The following is a 26,850-nucleotide window of genomic DNA, read 5'->3' on the forward strand; positions in this document are numbered from 1 at the left end:
CGTTACAAATGGAGAGATATTTAAATACAGACTAAGCCAATATACTAGTGTTTTTACTGCTGAACTCTATGCTTTTTACAGAGTTTTATTGTTTTTAATCAGGCAACCTCGGGGCAGATTCCTTATCTGTTCCGACTCTTTAAGTGCCATCCAGTCCTTGCAGTCTTTTAATTGTGATGATCCGCTTGTCTTAAGAACTCAACAGCTGTTCCATACTCTCCTTTGCTCTGATTATGAGATTGGAGTAGTGTGGATTCCTGGCCATGCAGGGATTGCAGGAAATGAGGCCGCGGATGCTGCAGCCAGGGCTGGCGCACTGGATGGCTCTCTGGTATATTGGCGCGAGAGGTGGCAGGACATTCGAAACTACTTGAAATCTAAAATTTGGTGGCAATGGGAAGGAGAATGGTCTGCACAAGAGGGAAACAGATTACGAAATATAAAGAATACTGTTAGAGTTTGGGATTCGTCTACAAGAGCGTCGCGACACGAGGAGGTTTTACTCACCCGGTTGAGGATTGGCCATTGTCATCTGACACACGGCCATCTCCTACGTGGCGAACCTCAGCCGGAGTGCGATATGTGCCATGTTCCACTTACGGTGGAACACGTTTTATTGCGTTGCAGGAAATATGACCATGCACGGAGGCAATATGGAATTCGGCCGACATTACGTGACGCTCTTGGAAATGATTTTAATTGTGCAAATGCAGTTCTGAGATTTTTATCAAATACAGGTTTGGATAAGGTGATTTAGTTTTTTATTGATCCGTTTTTACTCATCTTCCGGACCCTTTACATCCGGAGGTTACATTTGTTGTTTTATATTTGATTTTACATTGCTGACACTTCGGACTTTATACATCCGAATATTTTATAAAATTTTATGGTTTTAAAATATGATTGACAAGTTATCCTCGGTGGCCTTAGTTTTATTGTTTTATTTGTTCGTCTTGAATACCACCTAGTGTGGTAGAATTGCTCACTTTTATGATTCTGTAGAAATCACCTTATGTATACTGCATTTGTGTGCCTCGTTTTATCGTGACAACGCTTTTTAGTTCTTTTAGCACTCTGATTATTATATTATTTATGTATTTGTTACATTAAGAATTTTAGATAAGGGCGCAAATAGCCATAGTAGCTGACGCGCCCTTCTTAAACCCTACTACTACTACTACTACTACTATTCATCATCCATTCTTAAAAACTTAGTACATTTCACATCGTCACAATGAAGTTATCTCAGTAGAATTTGATGGATTGCTTTTGTGTTATTTCCCCCTACCCGAATCTCAAACAAAATATGTTTTTTCTTTGATTTCTTCTTTAGTATTAACGCAATAACCATTACTGCATTTACAGTTGCAAGTTGCAACATGCATAGGACCGTTGTGGATCCATTATTAGAACTGTGATTTAAAATATGATAAAAGCTTTGACATAATGTAATATACCGGTACTCAAAACATTTGATTATATAATTGATAAAAAATTTTATCATATTTTGTGACACAGAAATTTGATAGTGTAATATACTCGTAGTCCTAACATAGGAACAAAGACTATTGAGACGAATTAGGCCTACAGGTTTTTAATGAATCAGAATAACATTCTTGTATTTTAAGCGTGGTATATAACAAGGGAGAACAAATACCGAGCCCCAGGTCAACACACCTCGGCGCACAGTGAGCTAAAAGAGCATTCTGTGGCGCCAAAAATAAACAAGTTTTCTGGAATGGCAGTTAGAATAAACTGTTTATTTAAAGGGTAAAGCAACTTTAGTAAACATCTCTATTATGTAGTGGTAGCATTATATTAAAGAGATTCTGGGTTCGATTTTCGATATCTGTATTGAGCAGGGTTGCCAGATTCTCTCATCAGGAATCCAGGACATGTGATAATACTTTAACGTGACTACACAATTTGTAATAGAACTGATTATATTCGTTTTATGTATTTCGACTAATTATATAGGGCGCAATCTATTAATTTTGTTACATTTTAGCTACATTATGAAGTTTTCTTAGAATTATTGACAAAGTCAGAAAAATGTCATATTACAGCCTGACCTATAGAGAAAAATGAATGATACAGGGTTTAAATCCTATCAGTAATAAATCAACTTTCAAAGAGAGTAACGAATAAAGATCCTATATAATACATAATACATACAATAGTATTATCGTTTTTATTTTAATAGTTCAGATGGACAGGGCATGTAGCATGTATGGGTGAATCCAAAAATGCATATATAGAGTGTTAGTTGGGAGACCGGAGGGAAAAAGACCTTTGGGGAGGTCGAGACGTAGATGGGAGGATAATATTAAAATGGATTTGAGGGATGTAGGATATGATGATAGAGACTGGATTAATCTTACTCAGGATAGGGACCAATGGCGGGCTTATGTGAGGGCGGCAATGAATCTGCAGGTTCCCTAAAAGCCATTTGTAAGTAAGTAAGTAATAAGCCGATAGGAGGAGCCAGGCGGCATTAACGACGACTTTGAACATAGATTGGACAGAGTCTTTAAAAAAGGAATAAGGATTTTTAAAAATAATTTTATAGAAATGAGCAAAAATTGTATTTTTCCAATTTGTTTGACATCCCGAGACAAAATCTCAATCCAGGACACAGGACACAGGACACACCATTAAAATCCAGAACAATCCTGGAAAATCCAGGACTTCTGGCAATCCTGATATTAAGAGTTTCATCTCATCCCACTTATAATTGTGTATCCTTTGTATTGTACAAAATTTAACTTCAGCTATATAAGAAGAACACTTTCTAAAACAAAATAAAAATCAAACGAATTAACTCAGCGCCATTATTATTAACCAAGGCACAATAAACTGCTCTAGTATCCTGGCACAAAGACAAGAGAAAGGGTTAATCTAACAGAAGAAATTATTGCTAAAATACTAAAGATAAAAACTTCGGTATAAATCTAGCAACTTTTCAGAAACGGATTTGGTGAGATAAAACATACTGTTAGTTTACTTTTTAAACTGTGAGCTTGTCGGAGGATGAGTATAGGGAAGTTCTGTGATGAGGAATGGAAAGGAGAGATTGATGCTGATTTCGTGAAGTAGTAAGGAACTGAAAATGTAAAGAGAAGTAATTTGGAGAAGAGTTGTGTATTTATATGATGATGTGCAGTCTCTGCTATCCAGCAGCTTAGGTTTGAGTTTATTTCTAGCAAGAGTACTTCTGGGAAAACGTTCTAACATTGTATTTTGTTACATATTTTCCTAAAATTTTTGGGTCTGCCCTTGCCAAATGAAATTGTGCTACTATCTAGAGCTTCAGAGGGGGAAAAAAAACTTCATTTATGTTTTGTTGGTGTTTTGCGAAAATAATTTTCACCTGTATTGACCCAACTTGGAACTTTACACTGTGACTGTGGCGATTCATATGATGATTCATATGACTGATATAAATAAAACCTCCTCTCACACCCATTGCTGAAGTGAGAGATCTGTTATGTTACGAATACATTAACATAAGAAAACAGATCTTTTTGCGGTTCACTGCACTGAATCATCAAAATCTGACAGTATCAATAATCAGATATTGATTCACATGGGGAAAAAGAATGTAATCAATTTTGCCCACTCTCAGCCTTTGCCCTAATAAAAGCTTGATCCATAATATTGCAATTAGAATCTCAAGTTGCATTATGTAGATTGACAGGAATATAAGCAACTGCGTAGGAGGCAATTTATGTATTGTTGAAAGACTACATACAAACATAGGTTTAATTCTGGCATTGTTCATAATCTTATTTATGAATCAGTTCAAATCTGTTGCCTCTTTCTAACTTCAGGAGAATTCATTTTCATCTAATTTGGTTTATGGCATTGATACTTTCGTTGATTTTTAACTATTTATGACACACTGAAAAAATCAATTATAAATCAGGTTTGAAGTTTAGTTTTTACTGGAGTGAGGAAATACATAAAGGAAAATCATAACATTTCATTGTGTAGATAATGTGAAATATTGTAAAAAAAAAAAACTCTCTAATTTGAAAAGACAAATTGAAATGAAATAATTAAATATTATTGTCAAAAGATATAAAAGAATATACATAAAGCAAAACACTTAGTTGTGTAGATAATGTAAATATATTATAAATACAGCTCTCTAATTTGAAAATTATTTTGAATAAATTTTATTCAGTTTCCTCCAAGTGAAGGCTGCCTAGAAGACAAAGCTTACCATAAAATTGTTGTTTTTTTTTTTTTTTAGTAAATGGTGGGTAAACAATTATAATGGAAAAAAAAAGAAAACAATGGAAAAGGAAAAGAAAAAGAAATAACACAATTATAAAAAATTGAAAACGACTAGACAAAACATTAATTCCAGAAGAAACATAAAATTTCCTATTGAAATGAAGTGATAAAATATTCTTGTCAATCCCACTGGGACAGTGATTCTTAAACTTTTTTTGATTGGACTACTTTGAAAATGTGGTGAAAACTATGGGCCCCTCTCTAGAAAAATATCAAAAAGTGATTTTTTTTAGATACACTTCTGCTTTTTTATGTTAAACTGTATTAGTGAATGTACATGTTAATTTTTATGTGACTTTCATGGGCCCCTGAAGACCATCCATGGACCCCAGATTAAGACCCGCTGAACTAGGAGATTAGCAACTGAATGGCCCCCACTGAATTCCTCTTGCCATATTAAGAGCAATGCCTGCCCAATACTAGCCCACTGAACCCAGAGCATGCCCGATTCCTGCCTGCATGACGCCTACGCTCTAATTTATTATATTAATTTAACTTTCAGGTACTGAATGTAATTTAGTAAATAGCCTCTTGAATTAATTTATGTTCACAAGAAAAAAATTCTGTCTAAATTAAGAAATATTAAATATCAATACTAAATTAAAAAAATTAGGTAAGAAACTAGCTTGACCTTTGAATTCAACCACAGACTTTGTAATGACTGCTCTCTTGTTTCTTGGAGCAAGTTATTTGATACCTCAAATAGGTTATTAGCACTCTTTGTGACCAGTGCCTCATTAGCCACTTCTTCGGGGCATCTATTGTATTCCATAGACCTTACATCAGCATTACAGTTTTGAGATATGAAAAAAAAAAAGTTAAAAATTATACAAAAGTGTATAATATATTTTATGCTCGACCATGCCTTAATGTAGTAATTATACACCTGGTAGCAGCCCTTTAATAGACATCATTAAAGTACACCTATTCATTAAAGTTCAGGTGTTCCACCAATCAGAAAACACCATTATAGCAATATGAAAGTGCAAGTATCGGTTATTCTCGGATATGCAATCGAAAGACAACTAGCGAAACGTCACAGAGGCTGGAAATCCAACACTGTCGCAGAAGGTTATGTTCTGTTACTATAATAATTAGCGTTAATTGTTAATTGTAAATAATATTCGAATAAATTCAATTTGTCATCTCGTTTTTCAATGTCTAAATCAATTTCAAGGTTATATCAAGATTAATGTTTATTTTACTCTCTAGATTATATCAAGGTCAATGACATTTGTTTCTCGGAAAAAATCAATACTTTCGCGTCTGCGCACATCTCACAATTTACGAGATATTGCATAAGGTCAGTTCCGCTCCCCAGTCAGATAAGAATAATATGAATACTTATGAATAATTTCAAGTTAGAAATATGGTCGAGCATAAAAAGTCGTATGAAACTTGCTTATAATGGTAATTAAGATGCTCGTATGAAAATTATGAAACTCGCTTGTGCTCGTTTCATAAAAATACAGGCGTCTTAATTACTACCATTATAGGCTCGTTGCATAATGTACTATTAAGCAGATTAATTCAATTTACAAGCATAACAGTTCATCAGTTGCGTGAAAGGCATGAATATGGAGAAATTTTGTTAATTCTGTTCGAAAACTTTTTCCCTTGGTTCTCCAATGCTTTATCATAATTAGGTAGGCCTAATGTATAGAAAGACTGTAATAGGTGAATAGTGAACTGCTTTTTTAATAACAGCCGAGACCAACAGAGGAAGATTTACATATTGTATTTATGTTCTGATTAGTACTAAAAGTATCTTAATTTTTAACAGAAAATATCATCAGGGAAAGAATGTACTCGCAAAGTAAAATCAAGATTTCAAAATGTTGGAAAACATTTTTATGTGGTGTCCTTTTATGCACACCCGTTTTCCTTCTTAGGGCTTTATTTCGTAAAACAAAATGTCTATGCTCGTAGCTTGAGATAAGTTAGCCAGAATATGATTATAGAATGAAAGTATGCAGAGTTTGCCAATTTAAGGATGTTTCTGTCGCCAAGAGAAGATAAGGATCTTAATGATCGCAGACAGAGTTCATCTTAGGAGTAATATATTCTGTGTCCGTTTTCCAGTTCAAGTAATTATTCATTTCCAAACCAAGAACCTTTGTGCTTATAATTCCATTGCGATCGGTAACATTCAGTCTACTTTTGTAGGAAAACTGAATACAATTATGTGCATAAAATTTGATTACACTGTTTTTATAAACATTAAGTGCTAGTTTATTTACATCAAACCAATCGTCCATTAGCTTGAACACTTTATTAGAAGTGTTTATAAAGTTATCGTCCTGTTTACTTGAGATAATCACAATCACACTTGCATCATCTGCAGATGAGATTATTCAGGATAAATGTTATTTATGGTTGAGACTAAATCATTAATATAAACTATAAAACAATAATGGGCTTGAAATGTATCCATGAGGACCTCCATGTTTAATATTCCTAAGTTCTGAATGAGTAACTTTGTGACTGTTTAAAATGGAACTCTCTGCATCATAATCCACAGTTAATTCCCGATTTACCACGAAAATCGTCTATAGCTGCATTTAGATTGGCAACAGGTCGTGATTGTTTGGCCAAACACCTGCATAGAATTGGAATATATCAGTCCCCTAACTGCTCATTGTGCAACTCAAACCAAGAAATGGATTCGGAACACCTCAAAATCTGTGCTTCAGTGGCCGACCATGATAATATCTTTGAAAAATATTGGAGTGCAAGAGGTCAAATGATTTTATTGTCAAACGCCTGGCATTAGAAAACAACAACACAACAACATATTTGTACTTTTTTCTGTTTCATAAGTAAAATGTAAACCAGACTAAGAGTCGTCTTTAATACCATAAAACTTTAATTTGTTTATCAATGTATTGTGATTACAGTCAAATGCTCTAACCAAATCACAAAATATCCTATGTAATTTCCAATTTAAGGAGTTAGGTACAGCTTACAGCAGTAAAATTTTGGAAATATTCAACATTTTTTTCTCCATTGCTGTATCTTGTACAATAATGAAAATTGGTATGTTTAAAACACTGTCCTTCTGCTATATGAACAAAAAAAAAATACGGTTAAAAGAATATATTTACATTTCCCCCTCCATCCCAAAATTCTGTTCACTATGCAGTGATGATGGGTTTCCCATATAACTCAAAAACTATCCAACATTCTGTGATGAAATTTTTTGTGTGTATTTATACATGTAATATCTACAATATGATGCAAAATCACTCCTCTACCTTTGGTAAATTGTCTGATAAAAATTAAATTCATTTAAAAAATGGTTAAATATCAGTATTTTCTTCTAACACAAAATAAAAGAAATATTATTTCTTAAGGAATGCAGTTGAAAGAGCATGATATTGTAAATATGAGTTTCAGCAATAAAATAAAAGAGAGAGAACATGAAAAAGTTAACAAGTTTATGAGTTATGAGGGAAATGCTTCATTACTGCACAGTGGAACTGTCATCATTTTTAATTTTGAAAAAAAGTATAAATATTTTTTTTAAATCGTAAAAATATTTTTTTTTCATATAGCGGAAGGACAGTGTTTCACACAGGCCAATTTTCATTATTTTACAAGATACAGTAAAGGAGGAAAAAAATGTTGAATATTTCCAAAAATTTTACTACTGTAAGCTGTACCTAATTCAATGCTTCATCTAAAGATGCTTGCTCTGTTGAATTTTGTTTTCTAAACCCAACTGCTCTAAAACTATAGTCCCGTCGCTCTAATTTCCGGCAGCCAATCGTGTTGCAGGTCGCCTACATTTAAACGTGTGCGTCTTGTGATTCGCTGATTCATTTCTTAAGGCTCGATAAATACTTAATATAATCGCCCGCCATTTTAGCTCTTTCGTTGGCGTTCGCAGAAAGCACACGAAGACATTATTTGCCGCTGAATTATTTGCTGAATTACATTGCGTTTGATTTATTATCATAGGAGCTACGACATGATAATGTTTAACAGTGTGGCAAATAGATTCCTCGTATGGTAGTTCGGTAACGTAAGAACAAAAATGGCGAACGATACTACCTACCTAGACTTTATAGAGCCTTCACTTTCTAAGACATAAGCAAAGAGGCGGAGTCACGCCGGAAATAACAGCGTCGGGACTATAATGTATTATTGGATTCCAAATAATAATATATTATATGTAGCTTTTTCAAACACTTTCGAAAATGTTGTTAATATTTATATGAATCTGTAATTAGCATTAGTAGATTGATCTTTCTCTCCCCACACCCTTTCTTATATATTGGTTTCACTGTTGAGTATTCAAGTGTTTCCGGAAAAAGATAAAATTGTTAAAATAATTAGGGATAATATCCTAAAAGGAGCAAAGAAATTTAAGAAGACACAAAAAAAAAAGAGAAAGGCACTCATACTCTGTTTATAAAAAAAAAAAAAAGCTACTACATTTTCGCCATATAAAGAAAATGGATGAGTGTGCAGAAAATAACCTGAAGATGCTTAAAATAATGGAAAAATACATTTGTGTCATAATTTTTTAGTTGACCTTCCTTCCTTCCTTCCACCTGTTGTATGAAATATAAATTAATAAATAAAATAAATAAATATTTTATAAATAAAGATAGTATAAAATTTATATTTCACACAAGTAGAAGGAAGGAAGGTCAACTAAAAATTATAACACAACTATAAATAGTCTTGTTAAAATGTGATTCTATTTATATTTTGACTGTTTTGTGTGATAATTTCAGGCACCAGTGTTCAATGATGCTACACGTGCAGTGCTGGAAGACATCTTCTTGCTGAAACGACTCACAACAATGCAGGAATTCTTTTCGTTGTGCGGACAAGTTGCTCATGGTGTGACTCCAATACATGATGATGATCATTTAAATAAACCTATCAGACGATTCACAGCTGATTATGTGAGTCGTCAGCTCCTTGGAGTCACGTCACAAACACTGGCATTGGCCTTGTGCCTTCTATTACACAGGATTGGTGTAAATGTGACAGGTAGGTTAGTTCCTTGTGCATACAGTATGTCCCAGAATAAAGTATATCGAAACTAAATAACAAAAACAGACACCTTTGATTTAAATCTCATGCTTTCAGAAGGTGACTAACCTTTATGCGGTATGGAAATGCACCCAATTAATGGATCATTCGTTCTCTTCAGATTTAATTCCTTGGTGATCCATCACTGGCTTTTCTTAGGAGAATTCACAATTTTGTTAAACACCATACCCATATGTGCATTGTCTATAGCTGTTTTTCTCCTCCCACTTTTTCCTTTGCATTGACACAAAATTGAGATAGTTCACCTGAATTTGCTCACCAAGAGTAATATTGCCTGCTTTGATGGTCTGTCTTTATGAAAATCCTCTTGATAAAGTTCACATACCGCTTTCACATTAGTTCCACTGCGTATGAACGAAAACAACACTCTATGAGGAATTATTTTTCTTGGATACTGAGTATCATTTTGATTGTTTCTTTCACAGCCTTTAGCAGCAACTGAAGTAACAATTAACAATGCCGTCAATAATTTTTTCTCACTGAACTGAGAATGCAACATAAACTTCGGTACTGTATATACTATACCTTATTCTGGGCCATATTGTAATTTGCCTTTTTTTTTGTTACATGAATTTGTTTCATAATTATTAGAAGAATAGATTAAATTTACGAATTCAGAGCAGGTCTTTGTTTTCTTTAATAATGGCACACCATTCTTGAGTTTGTCATTTAATTCATTTAATTTTTTTGAAAATAGATAATAGAATATGAGTAGGCTATTGGCAAAAGCAGCTATATCCAAAACTTAAAAAAAAAAAAGAAAAAAAAAGAATAGATTTTGGTACCCCTAGATTCCTTTCCTCCTTGATTACGAATTGAACATTTTAAACATATGAAACAACTGTTATCAATCACATAAAATCTAGGAAGAAAAGTGGATCAAATTGCAAGAGAAGTTAAATCCGTACTATGGTTAATTGCAATTGAAGTTATATCCATCAGTCAGATTTATAATTGCAAAAACAGCTGAATTATAATGGCAAAATGGAACTTCAAGTTGCAAAAGCAGCTACACCCTTATTCTATAACCATCAGGGAAATTTATTTTCATTTGTAATAAAATTTTTTGGCATTTATAAATACGAGAGTAGGAAAAAATAATACATTAACAACACTGGAAAACAGCTGTATATTATTAATATAATAGTTTTGTATCAACAGGTTCGAGTTTATTAATTTATTGTATCTGCCTTTTCAAAGATCAGCTGTTGCTTCTCTGTACATTTCATACTTCGCTAAATTATCAGTTTTACTTTCAGAATACGATGAATGAAGATATTAAGGATAATAAAATTCTTCAAACTGTAACTTTATGTATAATTCATTAGCCTAATCTAAGATTTAAATGTTTGGAACTGTACAGAAAATAAAAATTACAGACACTTGTTCCAAAGTCAGCTAAATTCTTTGTTCAGCCGCAAAACCAGTCAAGTACATTTTATTTTAATAAATATAAATTATATTTCTCGTTCCATATTATACAGGTTTTGTTAACTAAAAAAAGATTGTTTTGATAGTTTGAATGACAAAAACGATAAAAGTTTTTTTGCTCTAGCCAAAAAAGATTTCAAGTGAATATAACGACTCTTGCCAATGGGTTATTCATATGAAACACGAATATTGAACATTAATTTCATTAAAAATTGAAGATTTCTTATTTTAATAAAATAGTTATTTGCAATGGCTAACTTTATTCAATATTAACCTTTCGGAAACCTTCCCCCCCCCCCTCATTCTACTCTAATTGCCTTTTTCTTTTTTGCAGTGGAGGTTGAGCAAAGAGATATTGGAGCTGAGAACAAGGTGTCTCTAGAAGAGTTGTGTCGAAAAGCAGTGGATTTGTGTATGAAAAGTAATCATTTCTCTGGAGGAACATTGGCCCAAGCATCTGGTCTCACCAGCACCCTCGAGGCTACATGGAGACGAAGAGAGGTCGCACGGCATCTTCAACAGCAGGTTGAAGCCCAGAGGTCTACCCTACAACGTTTACAACTCCAGTTAACAGCACACAGCTGGTTGCATGAGGACATACTCATGTTGCAAGGTGCTCCTTTAAATGCTCTGGCACCAATCAGTAAGTACTACACTATGCTTTTGATACTCAATACATGTTTAATTGGCTAAGCTTAAGCTGCCTTTTTCGTTCTAAATTATGAAATTAAGAAATCTTTGTCGTGTTATATCAGGACATCATTTTATTTTTACTAACATTTCTAATAGTAACCTGGCTATACCTTTGGATTAACGGTTGAGAACTGGAAACACTGTTTGTTACCCCTTTCCGCTACCGGAGTTTGATGATACTGGCGTAAAATACAAACAAATCACTTTACTAGGTATAGAAAGGAAGAAAATTAGTTCATTCATTTATGTAAACTAGGAAATACCACGATTTTGAGTTCGATAATTTCATTAAGTTTTTCTTTAATCAAAATACAGTACAGTATTAACAATAAGTGTTTTTACTCACGAATTGAGCTATCCATGCGGACGTATTCATTATGTAGTGTATAGTGTACTATCTACAGCACATTAGCATACCATATAGAGAGTGAATTTAAATTGAAAAATAATCATAATATGGATATTTAAACACATTTTTTAAAATGGTGAACGTTCATTTCGATAGAGGCTTCAGTTCTTTTGTGCATATATCTCACTTTAGACAATTATACCAGTTTGCAATTTCGTCCTTCATATCTGTTGAAATAATTCTGTACCTACTCTATAAAAGAGTACCTTATGTACTGTAAATTCAATCTTCATTTCTACCCGATCCGAAAAGATAAAATTACTCAGATATGCTATCTACTGCCCATCCAAATGGTTATGTTGCAGGGTCATAGAAAGGGGAGAGATCACGAGACAGTTAATTACTTAATGAGGCCTTTTTATTTAAGTTATTTTAAACAGTTGTACAATATTACGTAGAAGTCCAATCCCTAACAGAAAATGTTTTCAGAAAAGAGGTAAGACAGTCCATCCACTAATCTTTACAGAGGGGCGAGCAGAAGCAGGTGAGGGAAACTGGGATGTGACATAAGCAAACAGATGCACAGTATCTGTGCGAAGATCTGATTCAATATTGAAAGCTCTTTCTTCACTGGGAAACGCAACCATATTTCTGGATTGTACTATACTCACTAACTCAATACTGTTTACTATGACCATAAGGCGACTTTGACTATATATGCGGCCTTGGTTCTGTGTGGAATTTGGACTTCATTAATAGAAGGGATGGGAGTGAAATACATTAAAAAACTCAGTGCAATAAAAATTGAAGTAAAAATAAAATGGTGTCCCTATACTATAGTTAGATCGCGAAGGCCTGCTGTGTTTACCTCCTCCAGATGTGAGAGTCCAAAATGGAGCCATGTTACTCCATTGCATAGCAAGGCCTAGGCCAATAAATAGGCTGGAAGACAGCATATGGTTATGCATGTATGGCAGCGACATCAGTTTTTCTGTTGATATAAGACAGGATATTATGATTTCTGTTCAAAATGTTACGGAAGAAAGAGAGAATTAACCATTTTCCAGCTGAGAGTGTGGGTTGGTTTATAAAACTAACTATAGTACTGGAGTTAAGGATTTGTAGCATAAAATCTAAGGCTAGAATCTAACCCCTGCAGTGACTGAGTGGTCATATCTTCAATAATCCGGGTTCGAGTCCTGGTTAGGCCTGGAATTTTTCATTGAAAAATCCATAGTGACACTGTGGCGGACAAGGTCACAGTTGGGATTTTTCTCTGAGTTCTCTCATTTCCCCATATTAGGATCTACATCATTCCATTAACATTCTCCATTTCGTCGTAATGCCAGCTGGTGACGCATGGAGGGGACTGGTTTAGGGAAAAGTAGGGTTACCTGCTTGAAACCTGGGTATGCAGCTAACCTTAGTGTAGTCAGCCAATATGGGTTTGGGAAGGTGCCCAGCATCAGAGTGAGCACAATAGATCTTAAAAGGTCGCAGTGCTGGGTCATAGTGCCCTCCTCCCGAAATTCTCTATCCTTCTATATACAGTCAATTCTGGATATAGTGAACATTCGGCTATAGTGAACCTAAATTGTTGGTCCCGACCCGCATATATTATAAGTCACATTAATATCTCCATTTATAGTGAACCCTCACTTCGCTTATAGTGAACCTAAAACTAGAACTTTCCCGAAAAAATGTAATTTTAAAATGATCAAAAGGAAGGAAACCCTTCCTCCTATAAACTTTCAAGAATATGTTCAGCACAAAATCTCAAACCTTCTACTCATTACGTGCATTGAAAGACAAAGGATTTGTTCAGCTTCCTGGACAGCTTAAAACATGTTAAAGAGAATAGTGTACGCAGTGAGAGATAAAGGAAGGATTGAAGGATTAGTTCTGACTTCTTTAAAAGAGGTTATTCGAAGAATAGGAAGAGAAAGTGTTTTCTTTTGTAGAAGGGAGTAGAGTAATGACAAAGGGTAAATACAAGAAGGATTACAGTATAATGGTCCTCAGCCCTTCCTCCCGCATCTTTGTAAAAGTGAACCCGGGGGAATTCCGAGGCCTAGTAGGCATACCTCTAGTGGGAAGAGGTGCGAAATCGGTCAGTGCCTACTACCTACATGGTCAGATTAGATTCAAATTTCGAACTGTGAACATCAGAATGTCGAAGCATAAAGTGTTTAAGTTGGAAGATAAAGCGAACATTATTACTGATATTTAACGTGGTCTGTCCCAAGTGGACATTAATATTGTATGTACAGCAACGTCAATAGTATAAAAACACACACTTTGGTTTTAGTGAATCTCAGATATAGTGAACGAAGTATGCTAGTTCGCAGAGGTTCACTATAACCGAAGTTGACTGTATTGTGCTACAGTTTTCCACCTTGTGCTTAGGAAAACTTCTGCTCTGAAAGCTAGTCTGCTCTGTTGTGTACTGAGTAAAAAGAAAATTGCATATGAAAAATGTTTGCACTTGTTTTCAGGTCGTCCAACTTTCATGATGGAGCTCCGTAAAACCTCATCTGCTCTGTTGGCTTTGCAACCGCGCCTCAGTGAAGCACGTGAACAACAGAGTGCTCTGGTGGCCAGTGTAGAGCAGCGTTTGAAATGGGCAGCAGGAGCGAATCCTGCACTGAGTGAAGTAATGGCAGCCTTTGAGTCAGCTGTGAGCACCAGATCTGAAAGACTGAACCTAGAACAGAGACTGTCTACTCTTGTGGGGAACACATGCAATGCTCTTCTGCATCATGAAGCCTTGAGGACCAGAACATCCGAGGGAGTGGCAAATGACACTGCTTTCCTTCAGGTTTGTAATGCAGTATAAACTCCATTGTAATCATTAAAATAATGTGTAAGAAAAATTCGAAAACATTAAAACTCAGTGGTTCAGTGGCTACGATGTTCACTATTATGGTCTGTCCAAAACAACTTTCGACCTGACATATGGCGCCTTTAGCATGTTACCATGGCAACCATTCAAATCAACCAATGACGAGAGACGTGTAACCATGGTAACGAGACAGTGTTGCCGTGTCTATGTTCACAAGTTGCACGTGAATACCACGGCCTAGTGGTGAATACAGTGCCCGGAATGACTTTGAATTGGCTGGTTAGCACGTGCTTTATGTGAATTAAAAATATCATTTAGTTGTATTGTTTTAGTGTATTGATAATTATTGTGTTTAAATTATATTACACGTATTATCATCGTTGCCATTGGTGGAGTGTGTGGCTAGTATGTGTTTTCTAGTTTCTGCGAGAGTTTCTAAACAGGTGACTTGTGCAATGTCGGAAGGAAGGAAAGACAGGCGGAGAACAAAGAATATTACCCCGTTAAGGAGTCAAGCGTGAGAGATGGTGTGTTATGTAAGAGAGTATTTTGAGAGGGAAAAAAATAATGGCAGGCCTCTCTTACCTTCGGCGCAGGTCGTAATGAGAACTGCTGCTTGTGTTGAAATTAATAAGAGCACTGTTATCGATATTGGAAAAGAAAAAGACCGTGCATATTTTTAATCATGAATATTTTTATAGTTTACAATTTTTTCAACGCCTTTCCAACAATATTACATAAAATAATACAGACACTCATAAAAGTATAGGCTTTGTATTAAATTCATACCTGTTTTTACAGCTTACAGTCCTTTCGATGCTTATAGACTAATAAAAGTAATGTACACAAATTTTAATGCCTAGTGTTCAACAAATTGGTTAGAAATGTGTGTGTTCATGTCAGCCATTCATTACTGCACTCTATCTGCAGCGCGCTCGCTTACATGAAAGATGGGCAACATGACAACACTGCTCCACCTTCTCTGTAAACTGTCAAGTCAGAAGTAGTTTTGGTCAAGGTATAGGTCATTCACCTATGTAGAGTCTTCAAATAGACTTTCATCTACGATTATGCGACACGTGTGGCAGCTGGAAGCATGCTGTTTGCCAGCAGAGTCGGATATTCAAGATTGCTCATACAAATTACAATTACAGTAACTGCCTATCTTTGTTATAGAAGATGTTGGAAATGATGTCCTTTTGATGCCACACATCTCACATCTTTTAAGAAAAATTTGCATTAACACGCATTTGTTCTTCTGAAAGTTTTATTATAATTATTTTCTAATAAAATAGAGATTGACGGAATTTGAACTATAAATGTAAATACATATTCTCTGTCCTCTTTTTTCGGACAATGTCCTCCTTTTTTAAGCTTTGTGTCCTCTTTTTCGTCGATGTGAATCTGATCACCCTATGCACACATATGTTGAAGTATGTTTTCTCCAAGCTTGTGTTTATAATTTACCTGTTCTAGTCAACAGAGGTTGGTGCAAGTGATTAAATTATTTGCTGCAGTACAGTACATACAGATGGTTTCTAATTCCCAGTGAGAGATTAGTGGCATGGATTAACAAATCAATAAATTACTAATAATAGTTCCTTGACACAGAACACGTTGTCTCATTGTGATGGTGGTAGTGCTGCTGTTGTGATAAGACTTATAGTAGTGATACTTTTCTTCACGTAGTTGGTGGATCAGTGCGAGAAGAGTTGTGTATTGGCAGCAGGATGTGAGCACACTGTTACACCAGCAGAAGAAAGCCTGGTTCAGCTTCTGGCTCCAGAGGGACCCATTGACCACAACTGGATACATAATGCAGAGATGCTCATTTCAGGTCAGCTATCTAATATTCTGCGATTTAGTTTTTATCCTTACAATTCAGACGAAACTTTTGACGGTTGAAACCAACATAGACTTCACTTTTGACTGTTATACAGTTTATAAACCTTTTTTTCTGTTAATCAGCGAGATTTTATTACCAGGTTAAGTTCAAAAGTCAATAGTGACAATTTGCAGCTATTGCGAATGTGTTCACTGTGGATGGCTGAAAAAATGTTAAGATAAAGTGAAGACCCAGTAGCGCCAACTTACATGGACCCATGGACCCAGAATTTATAATTACCGGTATCTTACTGGTAAATCAAACTCAGTCTTGCGAAGTAGTGGCTTACTTACAGCAAGTAACCACTATTATATCACAATCATCCAATTTAAATAAAACCTCATTTTCTGTGATTCTTCTCTGCGAACAATATGTTTTTTTCTAGATCATATAATATTGTTATATCTTTAAAATGCAGTAAAATTGTTTGTCCTAATTCATTATAACAGTGTAAAAACACATGAAATTAATAGTACATTATGCAACGAGCCTATAATGTTAGTAATTAAGACGCGAGTATGATTGTTTATGAAACGAGTGCAAGTGAGTTTCATAATTTTCATACGAGCGTCTTAATTACCATTATCGGCAAGTTTCATACGACTTTTTATGCTCGACCATATTTCTAACTTGAAATTATTCAGAAGTATTCATTTTATTCGTATCTGACTGAAGAGTGGAAGTGACCTTGTGCATAGCTCGTAAATTGTGAGATGTGCGCAGACGCGAAAGTATTGATTTTTTCTGAGGAACAATAATGTCATTGACATTGATATAATCTAGAGAATAACATGAACTAATTTTGATATAACCTGGAAATTGATTTAGAATTGAAAAACGAGATGACAAATTCAATTTATTTGAATATTATTTACAATTAACGCTAATTATTATAGTAACAGAACATAACCTTCTGCGACAGTATTGGATTTCCAGCCTGCGTGACGTTTCCCTCGTTGTCTTTTGATTGCATATCCGAGAATAATCTAAAACTGAACTTTAATGAATAGGTGTACTTTAATGACATGCATTAAAGGACTGCTACCAGGTGTATAATTACTACATTTCGGCATGGTCGAGCATAAAATCTATTAAAAACTAGTTAAATTTCCTCTGGTGATTAGACATGTTTCAAAGCCTGTGCTCCATCAGTAGTGTGCCTCAAGGTTAGGTAGGTAGACATACGTAAATATCGTACATTAAACTTGGTATGTTGTTGGCTTGACCACAGCAGTCGGTATTGAACAATCTGAAATTTAACTGTTTCCATATAGTGCCAGGTTGAATTTATTTATATCTGATGTGAAACATTCAGAAGAAAAAGGTATACTGAAGGGAGGGAGAATATGTAAGACCTGTATGCCTATACAGTGTTTACATTTTATTTAGAACATATTACTGCCAGTTACATTTGTCGTCATAATAGAAATTTTAACAAGCTGTTACTGTTCTCTTTCAACTTCCAAAATGGTTAATCCTGGAATATAATTTTATTGTACTCATGTTTAATTTGAGTCATTAAGTACCGGTAATATAGAGTAATCCTACTCAATATGTTAATTCTGTATTTTCTTTTCAGATACTGTAAAATCACTACAGCAACAAATGGTAGGATTGCAGGAGTCGTTATTTGTTGCCCAGGATTGTCTGAAAAATCAAGTAGTAACTGTAAGGAATCGTCTCTCTGCTCATCATAAACTAATGTCTGATGTGCGAAACTTACTTAAATCAATGGTGAAGGTTGGTATTTTCTATTTTGACATTTCATATTAAGTCTCTCAACATATAATAATGCGTCACCGTGTTTGATGTCACATAAGTAGATTTTATATGTCATTTGACAAAGTATGTTTTTTCTGTGTGATAAAACATAAAAATAAAGGCGTCAAATTTAATTTATCTGAACTCTATGTTCGTAACTACGAAATTATGTAAATATCTCGAAATTTCAAGAATTATTTTGGCACGTAAATCTTAGTGTTATCATGTGAAGAATTTAATGGATATAAAACATTATTTCAACAATAAAAGCATAACATTATTCAAATGAAAATATTAGATCCAGTAATGTGAATGTACATGTATTTTCGAACATACCCTGTACATTTCGTTATAAATTACTCATCATCATTATCATTGTCATCGTGTTCTCCTTTCAGAAAGTTGATTCCAAACATGCCTCCAACTGTCTGTATAGTTCATCCAATTCATATCCCTGTTTCTATAGGCTTCTCTTAATTTGGTCTGTTTAGCTTTCCCATGGTCTTTCTCAACCTTAGATTTAGCACTCTTTTTGGTAATCTTGTATTTTCCATTCTTCTTGTGTGTCAGAACCATTTGAGCTTATTGTTTCCGAAGTTTGTTATTAATTTTCTATATTTTGAGAGCCCTTGATGTTGTTACTCATTCAGTTATATTCTTGTTTTTTGTAATATTCCATGCAAAACGTTAACCTCTTAAATCTGGAGTCTGCTTAGACATATTTTATGTATGTTTATGTTTCTGAAGTATAGGTTAATACACATGTAAAATAATATGTTTTGTACATTGCTATCTTGTTCTAAATCAGTTGTTTAAATTTGTATACATTTGAACTTTTCTTTTCTTTTGTGAATTTCGTTCTGAATTTTTTTATTTGAATTTATTTCTGGCCCTAAATACCACTCATAGTGGACCATACTTTTATTTTCACACTTTATAGATCACTTGGATATGAAACAACAAGTTTTGATGGAGAAATCATTGCAATAAGTGAAAGTCTCAGGAATCTTCTATGCCACATCAATAAATTTAAGAATGCAGTTATATTGTCAGACTCCAAAGCAGCTATTCTATCAATAGTCTCTAAACACACACCTTCATCTCAAACAGCAGAAATAACTAAAATGCTCTCTCAATTAATATCACTCAATAAAAGAATTGTATTCCAATGGATACCATCCCATTGTGGAATCCTGGGAAATGAGAATGTGGATGCTTTAGCAAAGAAGGGCAGCACTGCTACTTACAGACCTGTTACTAAATCTACGTATTACTCTGTGAAAATATTTATTAAATCTGCTTACTTAGACTTCAACAAACAAAATTTGATAACACAATCTCGAGGGAAAAATGGAACTCTCTGCATCATAATCCACAGTTAATTCCCGATTTACCACGAAAATCGTCTGCAGCTGCATTCAGATTGGCCAAACACCTGCATAGAATTGGAATATATCAGTCCCCTAACTGCCCATTGTGCAACTCAAACCAAGAAATGGATTCGGAACACCTCAAAATCTGTGCTTCAGTGGCTGGCCATGATAATATCTTTGAAAAATATTGGAGTGCAAGAGGTCAAATGACTTTATTGTCAAACGCCTGGCATTAGAAAACAACAACAACAAAACTTTTATTTTCACATCATGCACACCCTCTTTCATGAATTATTTTGGTTTTGTGGCTCTAGTCCCTGTTATTTTAGATATTTGAATATCCATGGAGATGAAACTAAACCTTGTATGAAAACAGAAGATTAGGGTCAATTTTGCCATCGTGCATTCCATTTAAAACGTCCTCTGATATCTGTACCTGATTACTGGACTGCCAGGTCATAGTTCTTACACTCCTGTAAATTTAAAAGGTTTTAATTTCAATAGCTTTGTACTGTTCCACATACAACTTTTTAAGGCACACGCTTTTCCATTTGTCTGTAACTTCCTGTAACCCAGAAATTCTTTACAAGGTCATCTATCATTGAAGTTAGGATGTTGACACCAAGCAGTGTTGCCTTGTTTACTCACGGTTAAAACACTTCCTTAGTAAATGCATACACAACGCAAAATTGATATATTTCAATCTTGTCATTGTTTGACTACTATTTTGTTTTTGTTCCTCTTGCAGCTGGAAGACTGTAGATTGGTTGGGCTGCAGGATTACGTGATGAATTACCGCACATATTCTGAACAATTCTCAGCATTGATTCGTGAACTCATGTCAGATGAATTGGACGTGGATCGTATCCATAAGGCAATGGATCAGTTGGAACACCTAAAAGAGAAGACAAGTGAGTAATGGGAAATTATCCCTTAACGTTTATTTTCCATTTTATTCTATAAGGAAATGGAAGAGTTATTTCTCAACATTTGTGATAATTTTCATATATGTGATTTGCTGTATGTATTATGAAGTGAGTTTTTAAATTGTAATTATTAAGATTATTATTTTCATTACTTCTGTATACTCTAGTTCTATATACACGTTACTGACACAGCGGGAAAAGCATGGAGAGCGTTACACTTTGTGATGAAGGTACTAAAAAAAAGACTCTGCATATAAGTCACTAGTTCGTCCAGTAACGGAATATGGTGCTCCATGTTGGGATCCTTACAGATTAGATCATATTAAGACATTGGAAAAGATTCAAAACGGGCTCTCAAACGTTGTCGTAATAATTCAACATTAAAATGGGACACACTCACAGACCGGAGAACGCGAATTCGATTATGCGCAATGTACAAAATATACAGAGGTGAGCCTGCCTGGAAAAAAATAAAAAATAGGTTGCAGCCGCCAAATTACTCTTCAAGGAACAAACACTCATATAAATTGAGGGAAAGGAGACAGAGGACGGATACTGGAAAGTTTTCTTTTCTCAATCGTACTATCAGGGACTGGAATGCTTTACCTCCAGACTTACTAAAGGCTGTACCAATAACCAAAAATATATTTAAAAATAGGCGTAAGGCCTTTACTAATATATAAGGTAGTATATTATACACACTACTTAAAGGGTGTAATTGATGTTTTGTTATTTGAAGTGTTGTATCAGTGAAGAAGTGTTTTGTGTCAGTGAAGTGTGTTGTGTAAGTGAAGTGTGTTTGTGTCAATGAAGTTTTATAGTTTATAGTGGTAGTGCAAAGTACAGTACAATTATTTAGTCCTGACAGTCGCTGGAGATGTGTGCCTGGGTCAGGCAAGTCCATTTAGTTACGCCAAGGGGTGTTTGGGTTAGTCACTCGCTTGCTTCAGAGCAGTCGGATGTCATACATGCAGTAGAGCGGTATGTTTCTAGTACAATTAAGCTGTACTGCATTCCGTTACCTACCGCTGCACCTTATCTCTACTCCGAGCTCTTCCCACTACTCCTATTACTTCCCCTCTTTGACATCGCTGAGCTGTCAGGACTAAATGATCGTTCTGTATTTGAATAGCAAAATGTTTTTGAAGTGTTAGTGAAATCAGGATAGTATCAGTGAAATGTGTCGCAGTTCCAGTGTAGTGAGTGAGTTGACAGTAAAATGAGTGTAGTGCTGAAAGGTACCAAAGCCAAAGATAAAAAATGGAGCATTTTAATAAAAAAAAACAGAAGTTCTTCCAGAAATCCCACGTAAATCTGCAGTAGCAAAATTCAGACTGCTTACAGAACACGATTATTTGGCCAAACACTTGAATAAAATAGGAATTTACACAAATCCAAATTGCCCTCTGTGCAACAAAGAAGAAGAAATGACTGAAGATCATCTCATAACCTGTGAAGTTCTACCTGATGGATCCACCACAGAGAAATATTGGAGAGCAAGAACGCTAATGGCTTCGTTGCCAAAGCCCGGCATTAGATAACAACAACAACAACATGTATGAACATATACTCGTGGGTTTTAGTTCGAACTTAGGGTTAAGATACAAATTAGGTTTACATTATATATTATTTTAAATGATTATGCTTCATTTAATTTGGGATGCTCATTATTATTATCATTATTATTATTATTATTAATTATTAGTATTATTATTATTAATTGTATTTTTTAATTAATTGTATTTAATATTAATTGTCATTATTGAGTGTAATTAGTTACCACTGTCACCAGGTATTTACCCATTTGCAGTGTGAATAAATACACATACATACATATTATATAGAATTTTTCCGCGTGGAATAACAGAAGATAATTCACATTTTCAATTTGTTAAAGATATCTTGTAGATAGTGCACGGGTTAATCAGTTATTTATTTGTATTCAGATTCAATTTACGAGGAACTGGTAATGTTTGCGAAACAACAAGAGGCTGAGCAACAGGAACAAGGACCTCTGTCTTGCAATCGCTCCACAGCAGGAGATGAATCGCTGGTCTCTGGAGGAGTGGGGGGCCGATCCAAAAGACCACCTTTGCTGCGGCAAGACAGTGTGTGTCTTTCTCCTAGGAAGGGCGTGCCAATACCCACAACATCAGTTGCTCCTGCTGTGACGATCAACAAGCCAAGTAGAGATCCACACACGGGAAAAGGTAGATATGGTAGCATTTTCTTTTGTGATGTAATAAAAGGGATCGGAAGTTAAGGCATTAAAAAATTATGTTTTAGGCTCCTAAAAAGGTGCTAAAAATGGTATTTTAGGCTCCAAAAAAGACACTAAAACTTGTATTCCGGGCACCTAAAAGGCACTAAAAATAAAAATTTAGGGAAAATTAACCACTGAAAATTTATTCCATGCACAATAATTAGCCCAGATGCAAAACCAGCTGTCAAAAAAATGAAAAATGAGATAAGGGTAACCATGGTTTCAGTTCGTCATTAGCTATGTAATAAGCCATACATTCGGTTACAAATCCAACTTTAATCCCTTTAAATCTAGTAAATAAAATTGCATACTGTTGCAAGACTTGCTAAGTGTGGAGAGCGTAAGGATGCAATACCTGCTAACTGCACAATGCCATGTTTACTTTTGCAAAACCTGCTAAATGTCACTGTTACAACATGGCCATATTGAGAGTTACGGATGCAAAAGCTGCTATTTCGATCTCCATAAGGATTACATTGAGCATACTAAAATAGCGAATAATATATTATTAGACGCTGATAATAAAGCTACTTTTTGCTCATATAATTAAATTGACTATACTGCTGCATTTAAGACATCAGCTGAGAGTTTCTGCCCGCGCTTTATCAGGGACTTCTAACCTTTTATGTTAAGTGTGTTGAAGTCTTGAAGTGGTTACTGTGATTATCTTGCAGTTTTTTCGACTTTTGCCGAAATGAGTGTGGATGGATATGGTGTATCCTGTTTCAATAACTCTGTTAGTGTTGAGGGAGAAGATACAGATGATGAAGAGAATGGTACCAGTGAAAAGGCGAATCCAAAAGTTTGAACAAAAAAGGTAAACATTTCCAAAAGGACTACATTCCAATGGGTGTTATCCTTAAAGAAGCAAACATCAGGGACATTGAAAGACTTCTGGAATTGCACTTCGGGTAGGACTGGTTTCGGAATGCAAACCTGACCTTCTACACCGAAATGTTCAACCAGCAGCAAGACCTTGCTGTTGCAGACCTGAGTGAAGATGAGGATGAACATAAAGGATGTAGTGGACTTCGAACTCATGGATGAGGAAGAACCAACATTTTGTAAAGTGTTATATTACATTGATGTTTGTAGAAATTGCAACACCGAGAAGGATACATGTGACTGAAATGAAATTGATTTCACAGTTTAGATACATGACAATACACAGAGGATTAGAATTACAGAACTGTACCTGATCTGTGACCGTGAGATTTCAGTATGGAGTGGAGCCTCCATACGCTGCAATCAGAGCTTCTAAGCGTCGTGGTATGGAATCAAAGAATTCCTGGATATGTTCCTGGGGAATCTCCCTCCACGCAGTTTGTATGCGAGTCCACAAAGCATCAAGAGTGGGACCATGACGAACAAGTTGCCGACCAGCCATAACCCAGACATGTTCGATGGGCGAAATGTCTGGCGAACGTACACGCCAGGAAAGCAGTGATACCCGTCGTTCTTCGAAGAAGACTTGCACAATCCTCGCCACATGTGGCCGGACATTGTCCTGCTGAAATATGGCATGTGGAGTTGCCTGAGGGAGGGGCAGTACCTCGGACTCTAAGACCTCTCTAATGTAGCGGTTGAAGTTCAGATTGTCCTGAATACGTAGGAAGCGAGATCACATATTGTATCACACCAGGAACTTGTCCGCAATGCCTCTCAACAATGCAGGCTCTCAGACTGCGTTCACCACGGTAGCGCTTAACACGTATGTGACCATCACTGTAGGACAAGTTGAAGCGGGACTCGTACGAACACACTACATTTGGTACTCTGTTTTACACATTTCCTGAGTTTGGGGTCGTTCGGGCCATTCTTTCTGGGTGTTGCACTTTTCACAAACAGTAGTACATAAGGAAACCTTCAAATTATAACATTAGTATTCTATTCTCCTTTTTTACTTTTTTTATAGTACAATATCTGTGTGTTTAATAATATTTAGGTATGTAACGAAAATGAGAATGTTCTCTTCTACCGTCAGTTTGTTTCCAAGTTAGTCTTGTCAGATAAACTGTTAACATTGATCAAATACCAGGTTTTGCAAACTAATGTATCGTTAATATGGCTACCTATAGAGTTGCAAAACCTGCTATTTGCAAATTAATATACAATATAACTAATTACCTATTAATCATATATTTCTGAGCTGTAGGAAGACAGACTAAATATTTTTTCCCCATTATTTAAACTAGAAATCATGCCTCTAGCATCTGTGGGTAAGTTTTTACACAATTTTCCTCATTTGCCCAAATTCGTCTAACTTGCAAATAGCTGGTTTTGCAAATTGGCTACTCATATGATGTTTTAATTAAATGCCAGTATTTGCTTTTTTTGTTCATTATGTCTACACAGCAAATTAACATAACACTGCATGACCACTTAAAAAATGAGATAAGTGGTATTTGTCCTACAGAATGTCTATGTTCATAATTTGAATGACAGTACAAAACAAGCAACTTTTCAAGATTAAAACATTCGTTCTTGTGACATCTATTGGACAAAATCTGTTTATATGCCGAAAAGGATCTCTCAACATGCACTGAAGTGACTGAAACATGCTTATACAGTACCATCCTGGCTACATTAAACCCCTCAGAAAGCTCACCATCGGCCCCACTTAGAACTTTATACACAGAATTAATGGTTTCATATCCAGGATTTCTTGAAATAGCACTTTATAGCTTCTCATATATTTGAGCATCATACTTGCCAGGATCTACACATAATCTGTTCTTTTCATTCAAAAACAGGGACATGGATTCACAAAGTGACAGACTCTTTAAGTTCTTTTTCTTGAAACACGCAGTGAGCTTCTTTGATTGACAGAGAATCATTCTCTGAAAATTCCTTAACAATTAGTGCTATTTGTTCAAAGTTATTCGCATAGCAACCACGTCCCTCCACCTCGTAACAATAGTCTCAGAGGGTAGGGGAGTGTCAGGTAACTTCTCTTTAAATACAAAGATAATCCTAGCTAGACTGTGTGCTTCAAGCAGATGCGTCGTCTATGTTATGCAGGAGAAGGGTAGATAATAAAGTAAACTGTTATCTGAACTCAAGTCGATATGAACGATGGGACTAGTTACATAGAGGGGTCTGAAGAATTCCATCACAATAGGGTGTCCGAAATCTTTGTATACTATAAGAACTATCAGTTTTTTTCAGTTTCAAGCAAAAAAATTAATAATGAGTGCTGTTAACTATATATACCTATACAAAAAAGGGGACAAAAAGAACAAATAAAAACAAAAAAAAGGCACAAACTGTAAAAAAGGCAAATATAGGCAATATAAAACTTCACCACAACATTTGATTTTTTGTGATTCGTATACATAAATTAACAGCCTTAAAATACGTACATTCAAACAAAATAGGCATTTTCCTTAACTTCCGATCCCTAGTAATAAATTATAAAATATTTTTACCAGACTATTTTTTAAACATTCTAATCATATCAACATCAGAGATATCGAAACTTGTACAAAAAAAAAAGTATATTTGACATCTTAATGAGAGCTTTAAATTTTATTGTTCATAGCTGTGCAAGAGAGGAATGCGTATGCGTTAGGAGTTTGGCGGAGAGTAAGAATGAAGTTGGAAGGGCGGGATCCTGATCCTGGTCGTAGAGCCACAGTACAGGAACAGGTGAGTTAAGATTCTCATGATATGCTACATAGTTAAAGTGCAATATTAAAATAATAGCTGTCTCTAAATTTTTAGGTACATTCGTCCTTACATATTATATAGGACTATATAGTTCAACTTCCTTAGTGTGAATAGCTACAGACTTTGAGATCTGCTAGTTTCACAAAACTCAATGAAATATACATTTTCTTAAAAGTGGTCAGTAATTGGGTACTTAACAGTAGAAAAGTGCAAAGTGCCAAATTTATGAACAGTATTTTACTAATAAATAACTTTTGCTTGTAGTTTTTTTCTAGATGGACAAGAGTTTTAA

At 35.1% G+C, this 26,850-nt stretch overlaps 1 protein-coding gene across 1 annotated transcript in view; it reads left to right on the forward strand.

The window, feature by feature from the left end:
• Positions 1-26,850, forward strand: part of nonC (serine/threonine-protein kinase Smg1) — a 235,970-nt gene that overhangs the window by 205,457 nt on the left and 3,663 nt on the right. Inside the window, exons 46-53 of the mRNA XM_069846010.1 lie at positions 9,042-9,303; positions 11,132-11,440; positions 14,335-14,657; positions 16,371-16,518; positions 18,146-18,306; positions 20,449-20,611; positions 22,573-22,836; positions 26,431-26,537. Coding sequence (XP_069702111.1) covers positions 9,042-9,303; positions 11,132-11,440; positions 14,335-14,657; positions 16,371-16,518; positions 18,146-18,306; positions 20,449-20,611; positions 22,573-22,836; positions 26,431-26,537 — 1,737 coding nt within the window. The remainder of the gene's footprint in view (positions 1-9,041; positions 9,304-11,131; positions 11,441-14,334; positions 14,658-16,370; positions 16,519-18,145; positions 18,307-20,448; positions 20,612-22,572; positions 22,837-26,430; positions 26,538-26,850) is intronic.

The sequence above is a fragment of the Periplaneta americana genome, chromosome 14, assembly GCF_040183065.1.
Source record: "Periplaneta americana isolate PAMFEO1 chromosome 14, P.americana_PAMFEO1_priV1, whole genome shotgun sequence".
Lineage (NCBI taxonomy): Eukaryota > Metazoa > Arthropoda > Insecta > Blattodea > Blattidae > Periplaneta > Periplaneta americana.